Source organism: Syngnathus leptorhynchus, chromosome 2 (genome assembly GCF_054491065.1).
Source record: "Syngnathus leptorhynchus isolate UIUO chromosome 2, UIUO_Slep, whole genome shotgun sequence".
Taxonomy (NCBI): Eukaryota; Metazoa; Chordata; class Actinopteri; order Syngnathiformes; family Syngnathidae; genus Syngnathus; species Syngnathus leptorhynchus.
This window is the reverse complement of record NC_141196.1, coordinates 13,557,137-13,578,402: the sequence shown is the minus strand read 5'-3', so window position 1 is coordinate 13,578,402 and position 21,266 is coordinate 13,557,137. Positions and strand designations below refer to the sequence as shown.

Here is a 21,266-nt window from a genome sequence, read left to right as displayed (position 1 = left end):
GTATTTGCTGCGATAGGGTCCAGCACGTCGCGACCACCGTGAGTATAAAGCGGTTCGGAAGATGAATGAGTGAATATTTGTAACCGAGTTACCCATTCGATGATTTAAAAAAAAAAAATCTGCTTTGTGGTAGCAGCACTATACTGGAGCAAAGGAAGCAATGAGTCGCTGATGATGCAGGTCGTACACTCGCCCATCTTGTGTGCAGACACCATATGAGATAAAGAAAAGGAATGCCGTAAAGCATTATGGGTAAAGTGAAGAAGAACAGAGCGACGCCATGACTAACGTGTGCATGCCACGCTAACGGGATTAGAAAAAGGACGGGCCTCAACAGCGTTAACAGTGTGCTTCGCGAGACTCCTTTTTTCGAGATACTCCGACCTGAAATCTCCTTATTTTCATTTTGCACGCTTTCGAACGCCAACAATCAGGTAATGTTCATAATACATCGCCAGCACGTTGCTCTCCAAACCCGTTAGCCAAAATAAGCTAACACGGCGGCTAATATATATATATATTTTTTATACTTGTTGTATTTAGAGCTACTAAAAAAAAAAAAATAACAACGGGTGAGTTGACACAGGCTACCTGCAGATAAAGGCGATCAATCACTCACGCACACATAGCAGTTTATTAAACGAAGCATTTAGGTTATGCAACGGATACGGATCTCGGCCTTCTTATTCAGTCGGTCCTATATACAGCCTCAACTAAAACATTGAGACTAAAACCGAATCAGATTTCCTACAAATCCATCCCGGGGTATATTGATTTGCTGTAATCTGACGTGTAACGTATTACTCGTTATCTTTCCGGGTACATGAACGTAACAGCACAACAGTTGCTGCCCATCCGTAATATTAATCTATCCTTTGTCGTCTGCTTCCCGAGTACAAAGTAGGCCTTACGAAAAGCGGTCAGTATGAAGAACAAAGACTAACATGGCAAGTTCGAGATAGACTTCCAAAATTAGCCGCGACGGCATCTTTAGGCACATCTCAAGGCAAAATTTGTTAAGCCGTGAGTACGGAAATTGGCTTGACTCTCTTAACCTAACTCACTGGCAGCAGTGATGCGACAATATCCGCCTTATTTTTTTGGCAGCATTTTGGCGCTACTTTTGTCAACATTATTTCCACTTGTTAAATTACACGAAGAACTGTTTATACACCGCCACAATGTGAATTTGTGTTTGGGTTTTCATCACTTGTAGATGAGGGTTATTTGCGTGCGTTTTCTCCGGGCACTCCGGTTTCCTCCCACATCCCAAAAACATGCTTGGGTGGCCGATTGAGCACTCCAAATTGCCCCTTGGTGTGAGTGCGAGTGCGGATGGTTGTTCGTCTCTGTGTGCCCTGCGATTGGCTGGCAATCGGTTAAGGGTGTCCCCCGCCTGCTGCCCGATGACGGCTGGGATTGGCCATTGTCATCCATGATTATTCCTTGCCTAATGCAACATGTTTTTTGCCATGTTTGTTGTGCTTTACAGGTATGGCCTGGTTTTGACCGCACGCTGCTGGTGATGGCAGAGGGCAGCTGTGCAGGCGAAATGCACTCCTATAACCCGAGTCATAGCTCTCAAGCAAAAAAGAGACACATTTCTCCCGGTGGTGGTGAGTTTTATTGAATTGAACTGCAATGTGAATTCAAGATGACTTGTGCAAAATTCACTTGAATAGCTTGTACACTATTTGGTCTCAATAGAACTTGCGCACCAATTCGATATTGGTTGAACTGCCCAAACCTGCCATTTCATTTTCAGCCCTACGACACAGCAGCAGTATCATGTCAAATCCAAAAGCGAAGCAAAAGAAGCACAGATTAAAGTGTCATATTTGATGCTCTACTCACTAAGTTTTTGTGTATCATACATTTGCAGGAGAAGAGCCCATGAGGAAGATGCCTGTGTCAAAGTTTGGTATGCGACCTCAATTTAAGACTGTGCCATTTGTTAGCGGCGGCAGCAGTTTTGGCCCTGGTGACGCAAATGAGAAGGAGAACGATAAGGAGCCCCGAAGCAGTGACCCCCCCAGAAGTAGCGACCCGTATGCTGGCCGATACAGGGAATATGAACACGCTTCTTACGGTAGCACGGGCAGAGCACAGAGGCCTGCTTTTGACTCCCGTGGGGATCGAGGACAGCACAAGAATAACGGTCCTCCCGGCGGTCCAGTCAGCTTAGGCTACGGCCGACCCTCCGCATCTAACTTTATGGCAAAAATTCAACAAGACTATATAAACAAGTATGAGACTCACGGCTTTCGCAACACAGATATCTATTCGCAGCCGTACAGGGATGTATACAGGGATGTATACAGGGACGGGAACAGATCAGGCGGCTGGGACTGTGGACGGCAGGGTTTGGGGTACAGCCACAATGACCCACCTCATAACAGAGCGTACAGCGGGCCCGCCGCCTCTCAGCCGGTAGAATTGCCGCCGCAGCCGCCACCTATCCATCAGGGCACGAGCGTGGCGAAGCGCCATCGGGACCCGATCATGGAGCTCCAAAGGTTCTTCACCTGGCTGGCCTCCACCTTGGCGGCCTCTATGTCGGATCCTCAGTACATAACTGGAACTGAGGATTTGAATTACAGTTTCATGTTGAGTCACAGCATCCAGTTCTGCAAGACCAACCCTCAGTACGCTTACAGCAGCTTAAGGGATATCCCTCAAGCCGACCTACCCAAGAACTGCAAAGTTACGATGGATGGTTTTGCCTGCGAGCTGAGGTGTCAGGGAGTCTATATGGCAAGAGGCTACTCTTTGAGTAGATACGGCGCGAGGGACCACGCCTCCAAACACGCCGTCAAACTCCTCTCGAAGCCTGTCGAGGTGCGCGTGGTGCCGCGCAAGATCGAGCACCTAATGTTCAATGACTTTGTGTTGTGCCAGATCGGCAGGCCTACCCCCAGCTTAGCACCTCCTCTTCGCAATACGAAGAAAGTCAGTAAAATCAAATTCACCCCTGTCCAAGTCGCGCCGAAGGAGAAAGATCTGAGTGAGGTGGTCATTTTGGAGAATTCGCAAAACGCCGTGGGCATCATCAATGACACGGCTCAGTTCAACTATATTGCGGCCAACTACAAGTTCATCTCTTTGCCCGATGATAACTGGAGGTGCGAAGTGTACTTGGCAGGACAATTTGTGGCAGCAAGAGAGGGCGCCAAAAAGCAGGTGAAGCTCTTGGCAGCACAGGAGGCCCTAGACACCCTGAAACAGACGCAGGCAGTGATCAAGTCCACCATGAAGCGGGAGGGTGCCGGCAAGGCCATCTCCCGATCGCAGCTCCAGGGTGGCTCGAGGGAGGAAGCCATGAAACAGGCGATAAAAGAGGACAACATTGGGAACCAGATGCTGCGGAGGATGGGTTGGACAGGTGGAGGTTTGGGCCGAGACGGAGAAGGCATCGCAGAGCCCATCGAAGTTAAGGAGAAGTTCTCCAGGGGGGGCTTGGGTATGGACTCGAAAAAAGCCCCGCTCAACAAACGAGACATCGCAAGCATCCTCTCTAACTACGTCAATTCGGACCGCCAGGACGATCTGCACTTCTCCAACGACCTGACCAGCGAGGAGCGCAACCAGATCCACCAAATGTCTTTGAGGTACGGCCTACGGAGCAAGTCGTACGGGAAGGGCAAGGATCGCTACCTCGTCCTCGGTCGCAAAATGGACAAAGCTCAGCTCATGTGCCAGCTCCTGCAGGAAGGACAAGTGGGCTGCTACGAATTGGTCAAACCTCAGACCTCGCGCACTGATTTGCATGTCAACTCCAGCTGTGAGCTTTAACTTCACAAATCCACATTCTCAATTTGGACTCTACAAATAAGGTCTTAAGGGTTCCTGCATTCCATTCCCCCAAACAATTCACTTTTATGTTTCCATGTCAGGGTGGCACACTAGGTAGCATGTCCGTCTCACAGTTAGAAGGTGCAGGTTAGGTTTCACCTCCGGCCCTCCCTGTGTAGTTTGCGTGTTCTCCCCGTGTCTGCGTGGGTTTTCTCCGGGCACTCCGGTTTCCTCCCACAGACCCCAAAACATGCTTGGTAGGCCGATTGAAGACTCTAAATTGTCCCTAGGTATGAGTGCGAGTGTGGATGGTCGATTGTCTCTGTGTGCCCTGAGATTGGCTGGCAATTGGTTCAGGGTGTCACCCGCGTACTGCCTGATGACGGCTGGAATAGGCTCCTGCGCGCCCGCGGGGATAAAGCGGTTCAGTAAATGGATAGATGTTTCCATGTCACCTTTATTTACTTTGGTGCATGCTTGCGTCGAAGTGTCTCGACGAGGGTCATAGTCACGGAAAATTTGAGGGACTATTTCACTGTGTGTAAAACATGTAATGCAAGTCGATTCATGTAACAATTGAACTACGAGTTCATTAACTCTGATGGGAGTTAGGCGTAATTTGTTTTGCAGCACACTGAATTATTGTAGGAAACATGGTTATTGTACAAGAGCTACATTTGCATTGTCAAAATGTGTCCGGACATGGTTGCAAATAAAATATTAAACTGACTTGACACAACCTTGCTTCTTTCAAAGGAAACACTCGTCACATAGATCATTTTATTTACAAGAAAATGTACAGTTTGTTACATGGGTTACCAGTGTAAACTTCAAAGACAAATCTTGATCTATGATCACTTCACGCTGATCACTGTTTTTGTACGATTGTGAAATAGCTTAGCTAAGAAACATCCTCAGTCTTTAAAGGTCAGCATTTTGTCAGTGAAACCAAGTGCCCAAATGGGGCAGTCAGGTCTTGTGTGTCGTACTCAAACACAATCAGCATCTGAAATCCACAAGGCAGCTCGTAATAAATGTTCATGTCAGGTTAATTGTAATGCTTCAATGAAAAATATCAGTCCCACTTGAAAGGCTTTCAAAAGGCAAAACAAAGCACACTGATACAACAAAAAGAAATACACAAATACATGTTTATGTGTCAAATTAAGAACAGTCGGTGGTTTTACGGCAAGCAAATAATTAGCCATTTTGCACAAAAAAGGGGCAAGTAACCCAGATATAACAAGGTACATTAACTTATTTTTTTTTCTTTTAAACAAACACATTTTAGCCTGATGATGGCATTCAGCAGAAGTGAACGCCTCAAACACGACATCGTACAAACTTGGCAATCGACAGTTTCTTTTGGCAGGGGGGTGGGTGGGGGCAAAACGTATACTATGAGACAACTAGAGATCGGACACTGTTCATGGCGGGGACCACGACAACGATGACGCGGGTCAACAGTCGCGCCAACTCTGTTCAACGATAGCAGAAACTCTCTTCTCATACTCCCGCTTGTTCTCCTGGTACAGCTGGGCTGCCTGGCTGTTGGCCGGACTGTTGGGGTTGGGTTCATCCAGTAAAGACTTGGGGAAAAACACAAGAAAAGCATGTCAGCGGATTAGGTGAATAATAACAATAGACAGCGTCGTGATTGTGGCACCTGTATTGATGTTAATATTGAAGACACATCATAAGTGGGACTCCAACGATTCTGAAGTATATCTAAGCATATGCTGCCATCGGCGTATACTACAAAAAAAGGAATAAAACTGTTATTAGTTTTGACAATATACAATGATTGCATTAGCTAATATAGGATAGATGAGACTTTCATCCACTTACCATTAGGATGAAACATTTTAGAGACAAATCGCACGGTTGGGGGCTTATTTGGATATTCCTCTGTGAACTCTATGGTAAGTTTGAATGTTCCTGGAAGGAAGACAATTATTAGCATTGCAGTAAACAACTATGGCATCAGGATGTGGAGTTCCTAAAATACAAAGAACCCTGTAAAAATACAAACTTTTAAGTGCACGTCCCTTGTAAATTGAACAGACCTGCTGGATGTTTTACAAAAGACTTACCATCTTCAAAAGGAGTTCCCTCTGGCCTGTGAAAGAAAGACAAGCATGTTAGGGAGATGTTTCATGTCAGAAAGCCATGTTACATTAAGTTCGGGACCAACTTACCCAAAAATGACAGCATTCCATACCATAATATTGTTTTCTGAGGGGGCCCCGCTGACTCCAGCTGGAGGATCCTCTTGCAGCCTTACGAATGGAGCATACAAATAAGTTGATGTTAATAACAGTGGTGTGATCAACACTGTCGCTAATGATTTATAAATGACTTATAGCTAAGAGGCATAAATAAGATTGGGGATCAAACGCCTGTCTTTTTAGATATACGTTAAAGACGTAAGCGCATCATCTGAAATCTTGACTGGCAACTGTGGTCATACATATCTTATGAGATGCTAATACTAGTGCTAACACAAGTGTCGATGTAAGCCGTTTGTCTCCATTTATAATTCACCCCATCAATATCTAACATCGTCGATTTAACACTTTAAACTAAAGAACACCTCGACGAAAGAAATGGGTGCTTCAAAATACCACAGAATGTGATGACAAGTGTGTAAATGTAGCAACGCTGACGGGTTAGCCCTCGGGTTGCTAATGTTAGCTTTTTAGCTACTTGCCTTGTTTTCGTCTCGCTTACCGTTTAAAATCTCTCATTAAACGTCGTCTCGCCGGAGTTGACATCCTACACACACGCTTAAATGTACGTATCGGGTGCACGGGGGATCGAGCTAAAGTAGAGGGAAGTTTGTTTTAAATCTAAATAAGTGATTATTTTCGACACTAAGCTAACTGGACGCCGATTGTTAGTTTGTCAAATATTTGGCTGCCTGAGCGGCTAGCCCTCGGACGCAACCATAAGTATTAGAACGGGGGCATTATTGCCATTTGACCAACATTTACTGATTTATAAGTTGATCTACACATGAAACAGTATCTTACATTTATAAGATTTATGCTTATTAATGTAAAAGCGTAATGAGCGTAATATATTATCCCAACATTTAACATTACAGCATTTGACTGCGCAGGACAAATGGAACATTCTAGAAACGATTACGTCATGTATTTCTTTTTTTTTTTTGTGCACTTGATTTTTTTAAAGATGTCCACTCATCCCGAATGTTTAACATTAATATACAGTTTTTCTCACCGTTACTATATTCGCTTTAAATAATGCAACGCCTGCCGAGAACCGCTGTCACGGGAAGGAATTTTGTTACTACTAATAGCCACGAGAGGGCGTGCTGCTCCACTCACTGGCATTTATAGTCTCTGGGCAACAAAGCAACAAAAAAAAGGCTTAATTATCCTTATGGATCTGTGCTTCTCAGATTGACGATGCGAGTTAGATTCCCGTTTGGGACTCCGCCTTTTGACAGCGACTCCACAGTTGCTCAACCCACGGAGATTTCCATATGGACCTATATGACACACCTGCATTGACTTAAAAAGAACAAGCCAAACACACCTTCTAAGTCTATCGAGAGAAAATATATTGATATTGCAATTGATATTCTAAAAATCACCTTTACACACTTCTTCCAGACTAAGAAGAAGACGAATTAAAAAAGAAAAAAATAAAACTTTTCGGCACAGGGGGACTATTGCTTCCCAGGAAAATGTGACTGCTAGGAATTCCCCACGCGTTATTGGAGAGAACGTCAGCGTTGTGCCAGGCAGGGAGCCGTGGCAGGAGGAGGCTTCAACCGCAGCCCGCTTGTGTAGCCTCGGCTCGCCTTCCGTCTCAGGATAATGCTGTTATTTTTCTCATTTATTTTAATTCCCGAAGACGTCGGGAACATCTAAGTCATCGTCGTCTCCTAAAGGGTGAGTGTTCAAGTTGACATATGAAACATATTTCGCTGTTGTGATGTCAACTGTGCGTCTATTCTTCCCATTTCTTGCGTTAATGCACATCTTAAATAGTGATCGCGCCTGGTAAAGGGATTAAACTGGATGAATTTATAACAGCAAATGATTGCTAAGAGACGCTCTAAAGTTAATTAAACTTAACTCATGATGTGAGTGCTTCCTGTTGCTTGGTTACTTGCGTCGCTATAGATAGACTGGTGCTTGTCGAACTTTTTACACTAAGCCCCCCCCCCTCCAATAAGCTGTTTTATTCATGAAAAGTAAGCCACAGTGACCCAATACAGTTTGATTTCTACCACATCTATTAAATCAACTTACCAGACAAAAATGACATTATAGCTGGCGTTCTGTCTCCTTTAGAAAAAAAATAAAATACTGAATATCTTTTCGACTGACACTTCACACATTCAAACGATGAGCGTAGAGAACAAAGCTGAAGTTGTCATTCAACCCTGCTTTCTCTACTATTAGTTTGGTCGAATGACATTGGAAAAAGCTTAGGCTATTGCCAACCACATCAGTGTGTGACGTCATCACAACATGTCTAACCTCTCAGAGGCAACATGTGCTGTCTCCAGCCCAGATCTTTCACGCCTTTATTGTGAGTGGCATTAGTAACTGTGGCACAATCTTTGTATATTTGTGTTTTGGGGTTGTGGAATTTCCTCCTTGCTGATGTTAAGTGTGACATTTCTTCTTATTGTTTGAAAACATGGCAGCCACAAGCATTTTATGGATTTTTTTTCCTAGTGGGTTTGTTGCTAAGAGAGGCGCGTGGACTTATGTCGGCGTATCATGAATCATTTTTACAAAATGACCCCAATCAGGACGACAGTCGTGGTGTAAAAGCACAGGTGCTTATGGGAGGCCACCGCCTTCTCATGATGTCACCCTGTGAGCTTTATTTTTTTTCCAAGATAGGATTTAGGAGGAATGTTGATGAAAAGCTCAGTCTCTTTTATTTACTTACTTACAACATTGTTGTAGAGTAAACACTATTGTGTGTGTGATCAATACGAGTCTCCCGGGGATTCTCAAATGTTTCCCAGATGTTTACATTTTTGGCTCAAGACGTTTTTTTGTCATGGGACGCGCTCGCCTGACCTCATTGGTCACCGACTCCCTTCGGAGGAGGCGGCAGTGACGCTGGTGGTGGGAGGGGAAGAGTGAACGACAGACAAGAATCCTGCCCCCTCCTCCCGTCCAGTTTTCCCATGGTGGGATCACTGGTAGAAGGATAATTGGAAACTCCTATCCACTGAAAGCAATTATCCCCCAGTAAGAGTTTCCAAATATACTCCAGCGAAGGTTCGCCTGTGCCATTTGTTTTTACACCATCCCGCCATGCTGTTGCTCACTGATATGCTCATCAGCGTGTTGTGTGTGTGTGTGCAGATTAGAGAATGTGGTTTCCCGACAGCCTTCTTATCCCGTGACAGCGAAGTCACTCCTCCCAATGTGATCCTGCAGACCAAAGACTCTCTGCCCTTCTTTATTATTATTGAGCAAAGCTCATTGAAGCCTTTCTTGTACTGCTTGTCTGAGGTCTGCTCAGCCTCCTTAATGGCCCTCCACGTATCGATCGGACTTCACAAAAAAGACAAACTGAGCTCATAAGCTATTTGGAAGACAGTGCTGCTCAAATTTCAAAAAAGCTTTCAGAACGGATGAGTCCCAGACGAGTGCAAGAAGTCAAATGTATTTCTTTGTTTATTTTTGCTTTTGGAGAATGTCCTCCTCTCTAGTCTGCGTATTTGAGACCATATAATAAGACTAGCAATCCGTGCAAGCAGTGGTTATTAGATTACATTTGTTGCCCTGCATGACTGACTTTACCTTATGTAACTTGACACCTGAGTCGTAACCACAAGGTGGCAATGTTCATAATGCTTTGACTCACTCCACCGTGCCACGAGATGGCTGATGATAACAAAAATGACATGCACAATTGTAAGAACTCACTTGGGGGAAAAAGGAGAATCAAAACTGTCTTAACTTCCCCTTTTTAATGGTGGGAAAACACCCGGCGCTCTCTGGGGCACTTTCCTCATGTCTACAACCTCGTTGGAGAAAACTGTAATGGTGACAGTTGAATTTCACCCCGTCAGACATGTTGCTGCTGCTGCTGTGCATGACGTCAGGTTGAGAAAGGGGAGAGGCATGGGAGGTTTCACCTGCTCCCTCATTCCTCTCTCACACTTCATGTCTGGCAAGCATGTGACCCACAGCATTCACCCTGGATGACTTTCTCTTTTGGAGAGTGGATTGCCAAGATTTAGGGCCAAATTTGAAGAAAATAGGCCTACTTTTAACACCAGTCCCCCAGCACAATAGTGTTATCACAAAATAATCGAACATAAGTATTTTCCATTTATCTGTGGTAACACATGGCTACTTTGTATGGTGCAAGTACATTTACTCGTTGAGGACATCAGAGTATAACTAATATAATTTGTCAATATTTTAAGCACGACTCAGGTCTTACTTACTGTAAGGCTTTCAAAATAAATGACAGAAACAGTTAAATGTTTTATCTCATGATATAAAGTGCTTTGTTAAAGTTGCAGCAGCTACCTATCAACTTGCTCCCACGTTTTCTTCCTTGATTGAACTAATAACATTGTTGTTGTGTATGTTTTGAAGGATTTTAGATTTTACTATCTTTAGATTGAACATCACAAGATATTGATTCATTTTTCCAGTCCGCTCATCTGTATCAAAGTTGTTTGAACAGAATCCAAATAAGTCTAAAATTGTCCCGCTTTTGTTTTTGATAGTGGGAATTAAATGACATTTGTGTGTTTCCCCTGCTTGTGCAACACACGACTTTGCCTCCGCTGTGATGATTCACCCTTGCAGCATGTCATTCCCTTACTTAACCACACTGCTTTGATATTTTTATGACGGCCGACGTTCACATGAGGAGTGGCTCGGGTGGACAGGTTCTATTTTACTGGAACAATGATTTTTGTCTTTTGAGTTAATTTAAGCATGACACACATCCTCAAGGTTTGTTGAATAATTGAACTGCAACAAGCCAATGGCTATTATAATCCTGGCCCTGAGTGACTAGAGTGCTTGCTCCGGGCCTGCTGTTGAAATAATAATAATAATAATGAGCTGTAGCTCTACCAGCCTGGTCATTGGAGTAAAATGGAGCTGTTGTCTCTTTAGAACTGAATAATAAGTGTATATGTAGTTTTCCCTAGAAGACAGCTTTTGTATCTAACATAGCAATGGCCTCTTGTGTGGACCGTATCTGACTACAGAGAGCAGAGTGTCTTTTATATTTAATGAGTTGCACTCAGCTAGTGCATTGTGCCTTCACCACTGGCCTTTTTGCACTGGCGCAATTCTGGCGGTGCTCCCCTCGTTCTACCAGATTGCACTGCGTTATGTTTACATTTTCCCAATGTGTGATTAAACTCTGTTTTCTGCCTCTTCCCCTGTTTCCTGTTGTGCAGCTGTGAGAAAGGAGCCTTTGCACGAGTACAGCATAAAAAAAAAAAAAGTCATTAGAAGGATTAGATCAATTCATGTTTCACACATCAGCATGTCAAATAGTCTGTTGTGCGTTTTGAGAAGGAGTACTGTGTAAATAAAAGTTAACTTGGTTTGCTGGCTGCTTGCTAGTTGTGTTGTTTCAGTGTTATTTGAAACACTTATCTTCAGGGCACAATCACACGAATCCTGCCAAGCTATTAGAGAAAACAATATGTTTTTTAAGAACGAGAAATCCCGAGTTAAGATGTAAATTTCCGCATTTGCTTCATGCCCCAGTTGCTAGCTGGCTTGGTTTTATCGCCATTTTTAAAAACTTACCCTGTGGTCACAGTCACACAAACCTTGCCGAGCAATGTGTTTGCAAACATCATCTGCTTCACTATTTGGAGGTTCTGAGTTAGGTTCTCGGCTCTTGGCTCATTCGCATGTTCTTCCTTCACTTGTTTGGCGTGTCTGTGGCTAGTCTGGCTTCGTCCTACATTCCAAAACCACGCAGACTAAATTTTTCCTCGTTGTGAATGTGATAGAATTTGCTGGTGACCTGTCCACACATCTTGCAGTCAGTAAATGGAAAGATTGACACCCTCACACATTACTATTAACCCATGACTTCTCCCTATTATAAAATAAAAAAAAGAATAATTACTGTGAAAAAAGTACATTATAGTGTTATATCATGTAAAAATTAAATACTTGAATAATTACCCTGTTCTAAAGTTTTTATGTACCCTATGCAAGCTTAATGTCTAATAATAAAAGTTATATTGCTGCAGTGCCGGCTGCTGGCTTAGCATGCATACTGCAGTTAATTTTTATTTTATTCTATTTTTACACCAAATATGCTTATGGGTCAGTGACCCGGTGCATGTTTAACAATAACAATATATTTCATATACCAGGTAAATTAAGAAATACTGAAAAAGCTACTGCATATAAAGTATATCAGTATTAATAACAGGTTAAATTGACTCTCAACACAATGGAAGTACTGTATTTTGTTCCTACAGATTTTAAAAATCACTTGTTTGACATAGTGTTAGTTTCGTACAAGGTTCACCAACATAATGGCATGGTTGACAGATGAATAGCCTGCGGCCGTGTTGTAAAATTACACTTGCTCACCTGTGACATTTCGAGTTCCTCGAAAGATGTTAGAAGTCATCATTTGAAAATGTAAAAAACTGGCACAGATCTGTAAAATGTTCAATCATGATATTTATTTGTTACCTTTTGATAACTATTGTGAGAAATCATTATCTTGATGAATGTCTACACAGATGAATATTATGTACACTGGTCAACTCCATCTACCGTAACACCATCCTTTACAGTCCTGTATATCGTTGTGTCATCATTGCGATGAATCAGATCAATCACATGATTCCTGATACACTGTTAGTATCGTAGCATCCACACCGCACTTAGTAGCACTGTGTCGTCATGCTCGGTCAACACATCTTATCATCTCGGGAGTGAGACTGACAGCTAAAATGAAGGAATTATTATTTGCACTGGTTTTTGATACTCTTTGCCTCTCTTGTGGTCCTCCAGACATTCTTCCCCTTCTTGACCTCCGCGCCACACAAATAATGCAGCCTGTCCTCCAAAGCCCCCGTGTATCTCAGGCCTTCAAGGATGTTCTTATCAGAGTTTGAGTCCACAGTACTCTGGCATAACTCTTAACGGAATGATCTGGATTCTTTCTGATACTTAAACAATGTCATGCTTCAGTGGACTGTTGCAAAGACAAAATGTGCGTACGCTGGTGGTTTGGTGTGTAACAGTTGCTTTTTCATATTCAAGGGACACAGATTGAAAATAAGGGCCTTGTGTTTTTACATGATGATAACCAGTGGGCCATTTTTTTATTGAGAACGCTGAAAAGGAAAGGTGTGTCTTTTAAAAGGGGCTCACGTGACCCAGAAGCGGTAGCATGTGTTTTTTATGCATCATTCGAGCAATGAAGGTCTTTTTGGACTTTCCAAGTAATTTGACTTTATTGCTTTTCCTCATTTTGGATATACTTTGCTGAGATTCCTGGTGAGTTCCTGAAATACTTTAAAACTAATCGGCCTCTGTTCCGGCGTCTAAATGCAGGAGGAGCAACATTTCCTTGGTATGATTAATGCATTGTATCTTTTCACCTGCTTTAGGGCGTTATCTTCATTCCACTTGATGTCTTTCTTCAGAACAACACTTTTGTTGATATGTTCAGCTGCACTTGTGTGAAAATAAATAACTGAGTGTACATCGCTTGTCATCTCCAAAATTAATGAAGACATATGTACTTATGCCCACTATAACCTCCAGAAATAGTATCGCAACAATAAGCTATAGTTCACACTATTAAATTAGTAAATAGGGTGCTTGTTTTATTTCTCTCTTACAAGTCAGTTTTTCTTGACTACTATAAATACTTTTATTAAATAACTATGATGTAAATATAATAAATATGATAATAATAAATATATTTGTATGGCGGCCTTCAAGACATCAGGGACACTTTTGTATCGGGAAAAACAACAACAAAAACCCTGAACAGCTGGGATAAGGAATAGCGGCGTTGTCGGTGGTGACCAGAAGCTCCAACCAGGCCTGAGAATGAAGCCAGTGTTTGTGCTGTAAGCCTTGGTGGTGTAGTGGCTCAAAGTTCACTTCCACCGGAGCGCGACAACAATTAGGTCGGGTAACGAGACAATGATGTCCGCGCGAGGAGTTTTCCCCAACAATAGCTGAGCCCGAGGAGATGCATGGCAGTACCCCAACTCCAGCTCTGGAGCCAGCCAGCCCTCATGTTCAACTCATGTTCAATAAGGCATTACCTTACAAAGTCCAACCAAAACAATTCATTGTCCATTAAAATGATTGTACGCCTTTTCCGCGCTGAATTCAAAGGCAATGAGATAAGACGCTTCCACTGCCCAGGAAGCAAGTGGGCTGTGTTCACGCCCGCAGCGGCGCAAAGGTCCCTTTTCTAACTGCCATCAGTTACAAAAATATGAAGGAAAATTCTCCATCCACGTGCACGGTTAGCTCAAATGTGGGGCTCATGGTGCATGTCTGTTATTTGGTGCCACTGTGCAATTCAAATGACCTTATTGAGTCAACAAAATGTTGAAAGGCTTGCTTCCTATTTTCAATCCATTTGGGGAAATACACATGTGAAGAGCTGAAAAACACTTTGTGGACTGAGTTACATTGAGCACTCATGTTCACTGTCACCGTAGTTCCCCCTTGCATTGTCCTCTTAGTTCCTCTGCTTCAAAAGGAGAACAACAACAGTGTAAGATTATAACACAACTTGTATGTACGGTATGTACGTATGTATGTTTAGATATAATTTATTGCAAACTAATCTGTTGATCCCTGAGCTATGGCTCGTGGCCACCTTAAAGCATTGCTATAGACAATACTTTGGTTCAAAAGAAAGCTGGATGGGTTCAAATATAATCAAACTTATGTTTCAGATCAAAATGCAAATATCTCAAAAGCTCCAATTAGGGCTGTCACTATTGAATAATTTCAAAATGTATTATTCTATTAATTATTCCATCACTTTATTGAATAATCTGCTACAATTCTATTTTCATTGAAGTGTATTAAAAAACGTTTTCCACATAATTGCTGTTTATTAACCAGTTATTTTTGTTTATTTGCTATTATTTAGTGAGTAAAAAACTATTGATCTTTTTGTCTCTAGGGCTCTTTTAGCTTTAACGCTTCCACATAATTTGAACACATCTAAATTTAATAAAACAAGTGTTTTAAGGTAGTTCTTAGTTCTGGTTTTCACTTTCACACTGTCCAAAAATTGGAGAGATCATGTAAAATCACTGCAAGTAAAAAAATGAAGACTCGCTTGCATAATCGTTTAACTGTGTGTGTATGTGCAGAGCATGATCTTCCTCCTATAGCTTTCAAATGTAACTTGACATAAAGAGGGTGTACAGCCTAGAGTGTGTAATGATATTTTTTGGTGCTCACCACAGACCACAGCTTCCTGTTTGCTCACATGTCATTTCTCATCAGCGTCTTCTCAGTAGGTTACAGCTACATCCTTCTATCAGCTTTGCCATAATCCTTTGAATGCTGTGTGTTTTGTGTCGATTACTGCCATTTAGTATACTGCATTAGGCGCTGTCCTTATTTGGGACTTTCTCGTAACTTTTTTAAAATACCTAATTCTTGTGGGCTGGAGCACAAAATTCATGAAAATTTGAGTTCTTCAGTTAAAATGTTATCAATGTAATCTGAAAATACAAATTGGATGATACGCAAAATGTAAAAAGAAAATGTACCTCGTTTGTTATAAAAATGTTCAATTTGTGAGGTGTCTTGGCCTGGCTGCGCCTGTTGAGGTTTTTGTCATGCTGTGGAACCATCGCTGGCTCTCACTTTGCATGTATTTTGTTTTTTTGTTTTAAATTAACCCGCAGTATCCTATGCCTCCAAAGAAAGTGAAAATGGCATGCAGTAGTGTAATTACAAAGTGTTGCTGTTGAGGAAAAAAGAAGGAAATACAGTATCTGTTGAATTTGGTTTGGTCAAAACTACCATCTGTACTATTGCAATAATAATAACAATTCTAATGGATCTTTAACATGGGTGGTCACAACAACACAAGTTAAAAATTGGTAGAAAGCATGAAACAGTTCCGCAGAAGCTAACAACCACCAGCTAGCAGTCTCTAGCCACGTCTCACTCATTTCGTGTCTGTTCCACCTTCTTGCTGGCGATAGTGTTACTGAGGCTTCGTAGTCTAAATAAATCCCTTTTGCTTCCCTGCGTGTTAACATGTCATCCCACTACCTGATTACGGAGCATTGTTTATATTTGCTATGGATACCAATAGCCAGATAAAAGCGGCTACATCCCACAATGCCACATGGCTTTCACATTGCATTATGGGAAGCTAGCTGCAGCCATGCAGTGAAATGGCAATTTGCATGGAAAAAGATTTATTGAGACTATGAAGCCTCATGAACATTCATTTTAACGTGGAGCATTATTTGATTTGTAAAATGTTTCAGGTTACAAGGTGCTTACTGGTCAAATACAATTTCTATTCACTGGATATGACTTATTCTCTTATTGTGATTTATGATCTCAAATATTTGACTTTTTATCTGAAAAATATATTTTTGTCCTTTAAAATCAAGATTCCCCAAAATATACCGTAGTTTTTGGAGTAAAAGTCGCTCCGGAGTATAAGTCACACCAGCCATAAAATGCACAATAAAGTGAAAAAAACATATATAAGTCGCTCCGGAGTATAAGTCGCACTTCTGGGGCAAATACATTTGTCAAAATCCAACACCAAGAACAGACATGAACCAGCAACAACATGCTAAACGATACTATATGGTAATGTGACATATACACAAACGAGGAGCTGAGAACGGGCCTGACGTAACATTGAGTTATTCAAATAACTATTACATGAATAACTCGTTTATCAAACCATCTGTGTCACTCCAATTCATTAAATCCATTGATTGTGCTTTATGTAAACAATGCCGCATATGCGCCGCGCCGCTGACATCGGACTCGTAAGTTGCATTTCTAATTATTCCACACACCCATATAACGATGTATAAAATATATTTCAAATAACTATCATATAACAACATTATCTAACCATCTGTCACTCCAAATCATTAAATCCATCGATCAAATTCCTCGTCCTTTATGTAAACAACACCGCTCGTGCGCCGCACAGATCTAGTATATAACTATATTGTAGTGTTAACAAAGTACCAAGGAAAGACGTGGGTTTGGTAAACAGCTCTTTATTTAACAAAACAAGAGTTCAACGAGCCAACAACTCGTTGGCTCATTACTACTGGACTGTAACGATAAAAACATATATAAATTGCTACACGAAATAAAATCTATCAAATAACTATAATATAAATAACACGTTTTTCAAACCTTGTGTCACTCCAAATCATTAAATCCTTCAAACGCTGGGCCCTTCGTCATCTTCGTCATCCCATGATCGAATCCTTTGTCCTTAATGTAAACAACCGCCGCGCCGCTGACATCACTTGCAGTTCAAATGACCGTAATCCCTTGCTACATCGCGGTTCGTTTATCTCGGTTTCACTACATCTTTGTGAAAAAATTCACATATAAGTCGCTCCGGAGTATAAATCGCCCCCCCCCACCCAAACTATGAAAAAAAAAAAAAGCGATTTATAGTCTGAAATATACGGTACATGAATCTGATTGAGAGTGACCATAATCTACGATATTCTTACAGCAATTACAACTTTATTCTATGACTATTCTTAGTTAATTGAGGTCTTTTGTGTGACTATTTTGGCTTCATTCTTGAAGTTTCACCAGCATTACACTCCCTGACCTTTGCGACATTGCTTGCACAGTGACAGTGAATCTCAATGGAGCCTGAGATGATGTCAGCGTGTCTTGTGATGGAACGTGATCACTTCATTTTCAAGTGAGGGGAGGAGTCTTTGATGGCTTCATTCTTTGTGTCTCCTACAAGCAGTAGTTGCTTTATGAGTTGTTGATTTTATTTGTTCTGCACTTTTTGAGACGTTCCTTGCTAAATTACCCGCCGTGACGAGGCTATTAGGCTCACATTTCGACGTGAAGGCTTTTTTTTAGGCCTCGCTTTTTTTCTCAGGTCAAAGTCTACTGTGGGTGTGTACCTGTGTTTACCTTCAGCTCCTCTGCTGCAGGAGAAACCCGTCTATCGTCTTTCTCACAGCCCGGCCCCGTGGCTGAGTTCCACCCCCCGCCCCTTCCCTCCTCACCTCCATCCAATCCCAGAGAATGCACCTTTGCAGATTTGCCTGCAGGGCTCCGCACCTAAGCAAGCGCTGATTGGCCAGGTGCAAGGCGCCTGCCCGGGGGCCGCTCTCTACCAATGGCGACGAGGCTTCGTGACTCATAGGGAGAGGACGGCTCACTTCACGACACTTCTCCTTTTTCTGCCTCCAACTCATTCGTCGTCTCTTCTTGTTTTTTTTTTTTTTTTGTTTGTTTTTTTTACCCACCCCCCCTCACCTCGTCTTACAGTTTGTCGCTGTGAGAAAGAAAGTGTGGAGTGGGGCCTACAGTTGGTTGTTGCACACCTTGAAAGGCTTTCTTTGGATTATCCTCCAGGGCACCTCACCAACCCCTTTTTTTGACCTTTTGTTTTTGACTTTTTCATTGGTTGTATTGATGTTGACCCTAACTTTGATGCTTTGTGGGATGGACCTGGTCACCTGCACCCTGTTCATTTGAGGTTAGTGGTAGTTTTCCCTCCTTTAATGGACTTCAATGCATTCTGGATTAGAGGTTTTGTTATCATGCAAAGCAAAAGTGACATCATGTTAAGGAGTTTCTACTGGACCTTTGCCTAGCAATTTCAATGCGAGTTATTCTTGGAGAACAGTAGACGTTTAAGACTTTTTAAGTCAAAGCCAACTAGTAGGTTTGGAATTTAATTAGGATTCATGTACCTGGGTCTGGCTGTGTCTTGTTTGTTGCCTTATAAGGTGTGTTGAAATAAGGGCGGGAGCTGACAGTTTAGCAAGGCTTTCCAAATCGACCAAGCCCACGTTTTTTTGAAAAAAACATTTTTTATCATGGTGTAATAGTCACTTGATCATCACTTTTGATAACATTTTCACTCATACCTGGATTGCAGCTGTATTTTTGTCTTATTTTTACCCCTGCTGTCGCTTTTACAATAAGCCAGTCGAGCGTGACTCCACAATCGAACAATCAGAGCAGAATGTTGTTCATCTTGGAGCATTACAAAAAAAGTGTGAGGTGGAAATGGGGACCAGTAGAGCTGGATTTCACTTCACTGGGAGGTTTGACCGCAGTGTATTGTTCCTCTTGTACACAACATTATCCCCCCCCGCCCCCCAAGCTTTTTCGCGCTTTGTGTGCAAGATTTCAAGCTCCCTGGATGTGTGTTGCAGGTCCCTATTCAAGCAGAAACTAACACTTTTAAAACGAGATCTGATTTCTCAAGCAGGCCGCTTTGGGTAAAAACAGCCACGTTTTAGAATGTTCTTGCTCGTTTGGCGCCTGGTGGCTGCTTTGGTTGCCTGAAGTTGCTTGGCATGAGAAGCACATCAAGAGAAATCCTCCAGACTTTGCATGTTGACCCAGTCTCACCAGTGCCCCCCCCCGCCCCCCCCCCCCACCTCACCTCACGTCACTGCTTTGCATTGAAAATTAGGAGCAGCTCACAACTCCCACTCTGTTCATTGATGGTCAGGTGATGGGAGTGGTCAGAAGTGGTCACTCGGTGCCTCCTTTCAAGACTAACTTGCATATGCTGAAGCCTGTCACAACACGACAGGACAGAAACTGGCAGCTCAAAGAGGAGGAGGGATTAGAGTACCAGCATGCTTGGATATGGATGGACTAGTCAAAGTTTGCAAGAATGCAGTTTATCATTATATTATTTATAATGTCAGTCCAAAAGGGATTTTAAATTACCTTCAAAGTTCGGATTTAATTGAGATTTGGCTTCTAGATGTTTGTCAGAGCTGGTTCATTGATACACTGGAGAGCCAGTTCATTGGAGGATGCACAAGTTGCCAATCCAAGATTTGATAACCAGGGAATTTGAAATTTCCAGAAATGTTTCCACATTCTTCAATGAATTACAATGACAATAGCAGGATTAAGGATGAATATAAATTAGGATTGATAGACTTTGCATAAATCTTGTTATATCTGAATTGTGTGGGTGTTTATCAAAAGGTGTTTACTACAAGGTGTTTTGAGATTTCTTTCTACACTTATGATAAAGATAATGCACTTTGCGTTTACTTAACAGTGCATCTAAATTTGAGTAATTCAAATCAAACCAAAACTGTGAAAGGAAATCCATTCTTCCGTCCGTCCGTCCGTCCGTCCGTCCGTCCGTCCATCCATCCATCCATCCATCCACCCATCTTCTGAACCACTTATCCACACGAGGGTCGCGAACTTACAGGAGCCTATCCCAGCAGTCTTTGGGCGGTAGGCAGGGGACACCCTGAACTGGTCGCCAGCCAGTCGCAAGGCACATATAGACAAACAAGCATTCACGTTCACAATCACACCGACGGACGATTTGGAGTGCTCAATCAGGCTACCATGCATATTTGTTGAGCACCTGGACAACATGCAAACGCCACACAGGAAGGCTGCACTACGCACAGGAAGGAGTTTGCACCGAATCCAGGTTCTTCTCCCCCAATCGACCAACCTTGTGCTCCAAGCTTCTGCACTAACCAACTGACCAAGCTTTTGCTCTGGCTACCAACTAAATTCCTGTTCCAGTTATGAACCAAGACCCTGAAAATCAACAAAAAATACTGACTTGGCTGCATTTAAGACCCACAGTTACTTGTCCCTTACCAAAAGCCTGGCAGCAAAAACTCCCTTAAACACACAAAAAAAAACAAAAAACGACAACAATAACTCACACCGCTTAAGATGACATTGGAAATAGAGCAGAAGATGGCTTGTAAGACAAATGGAAAATAAAGGAAAATAAACAATGTTGTAGCAAGTGCACAGTGGCACCATTTGGAAATGCATAGGTTAGCATATTTTATGTCATACGGTGCGGAATCACAGCAATTCTCTTTAAATGGATAAGTGGTTCTGAAAATGCATAAATGAATGTTTTAAACTATGAGCTTCCTTAGCAATTATCATGGCCTTTATTTCACATTCATTTCATATTTCACATTTTACACAAAGGTGTGTTACAAGTGACCTGAACCATGGGATCAATTATAACCTTTTACTCTTTCTATTTGAGATGACATCATGCATTTTCAGTTATGCGTGCAGTTTGTGTTGCATTTTCTATGCCATTTATTCAATTCCCTGGTTTCCCCTGCATTTGAATGTTAAAAAAGACAACCAAGCATTTTTATAATAAGGTAATCTAATTATTGTGTAAAAAAACGAAAAGAAAAAAAAAGTGCTGTCCGATTGTTATCAATAGAAAATATTTCCCCCACATACAATTAATTTAAA

General features: G+C 42.1%; 3 protein-coding genes across 5 annotated transcripts in view; 2 read left to right on the top strand and 1 right to left on the bottom strand.

Moving 5' to 3' along the window:
- The first annotated feature begins 226 nt into the window (after window positions 1–226).
- nkrf (NFKB repressing factor) lies at window positions 227–4,782 on the top strand. The gene is made up of 3 exons (XM_085905923.1): window positions 227–434; window positions 1,493–1,616; window positions 1,883–4,782. Exons 2-3 carry the CDS (start codon window positions 1,526–1,528, stop codon window positions 3,790–3,792), a joined length of 2,001 nt encoding a protein of 666 aa, XP_085762049.1. The 5' UTR covers window positions 227–434; window positions 1,493–1,525; the 3' UTR covers window positions 3,793–4,782.
- Window positions 4,559–6,836, bottom strand: LOC147060844 (ubiquitin-conjugating enzyme E2 A). Its single transcript, XM_085905936.1, has 6 exons — window positions 6,523–6,836; window positions 5,991–6,071; window positions 5,886–5,911; window positions 5,641–5,730; window positions 5,459–5,547; window positions 4,559–5,381 (listed from the first exon to the last, which is right to left on the bottom strand). Exons 1-6 carry the CDS (start codon window positions 6,564–6,566, stop codon window positions 5,253–5,255), a joined length of 459 nt encoding a protein of 152 aa, XP_085762062.1. The 5' UTR covers window positions 6,567–6,836; the 3' UTR covers window positions 4,559–5,252.
- Window positions 6,837–7,077: 241 nt separating this feature from the next.
- Window positions 7,078–21,266, top strand: part of elf1 (E74-like ETS transcription factor 1) — a 40,821-nt gene continuing 26,632 nt past the window's right edge. Inside the window, exon 1 of one of the 3 annotated variants that reach the window (XM_085905928.1) lies at window positions 7,078–7,712. The gene's annotated coding sequence lies outside the window, so the exon portion shown is untranslated. Of the gene's footprint in view, window positions 7,713–16,585; window positions 18,517–21,266 lie in introns of those variants that run through there. The other 2 variants (XM_085905924.1, XM_085905926.1) reach the window with 2 other exon arrangements.

Excerpts from the sequence above, each read along its gene's own strand:
- nkrf (XM_085905923.1), top strand. The coding sequence starts at position 1,526 with ATGGCAGAGGGCAGCTGTGCAGGCGAAATGCACTCCTATAACCCGAGT. Across the intron at positions 1,617-1,882 it reads ACACATTTCTCCCGGTGGTG|GAGAAGAGCCCATGAGGAAG; the intron begins GTGAGTTTTATT and ends ATACATTTGCAG.
- LOC147060844 (XM_085905936.1), bottom strand. The coding sequence starts at position 6,566 with ATGTCAACTCCGGCGAGACGACGTTTAATGAGAGATTTTAAACG. Across the intron at positions 6,072-6,522 it reads TTAATGAGAGATTTTAAACG|GCTGCAAGAGGATCCTCCAG; the intron begins GTAAGCGAGACG and ends TCCATTCGTAAG. Across the intron at positions 5,382-5,458 it reads CAATATTAACATCAATACAG|TCTTTACTGGATGAACCCAA; the intron begins GTGCCACAATCA and ends TTTTTCCCCAAG.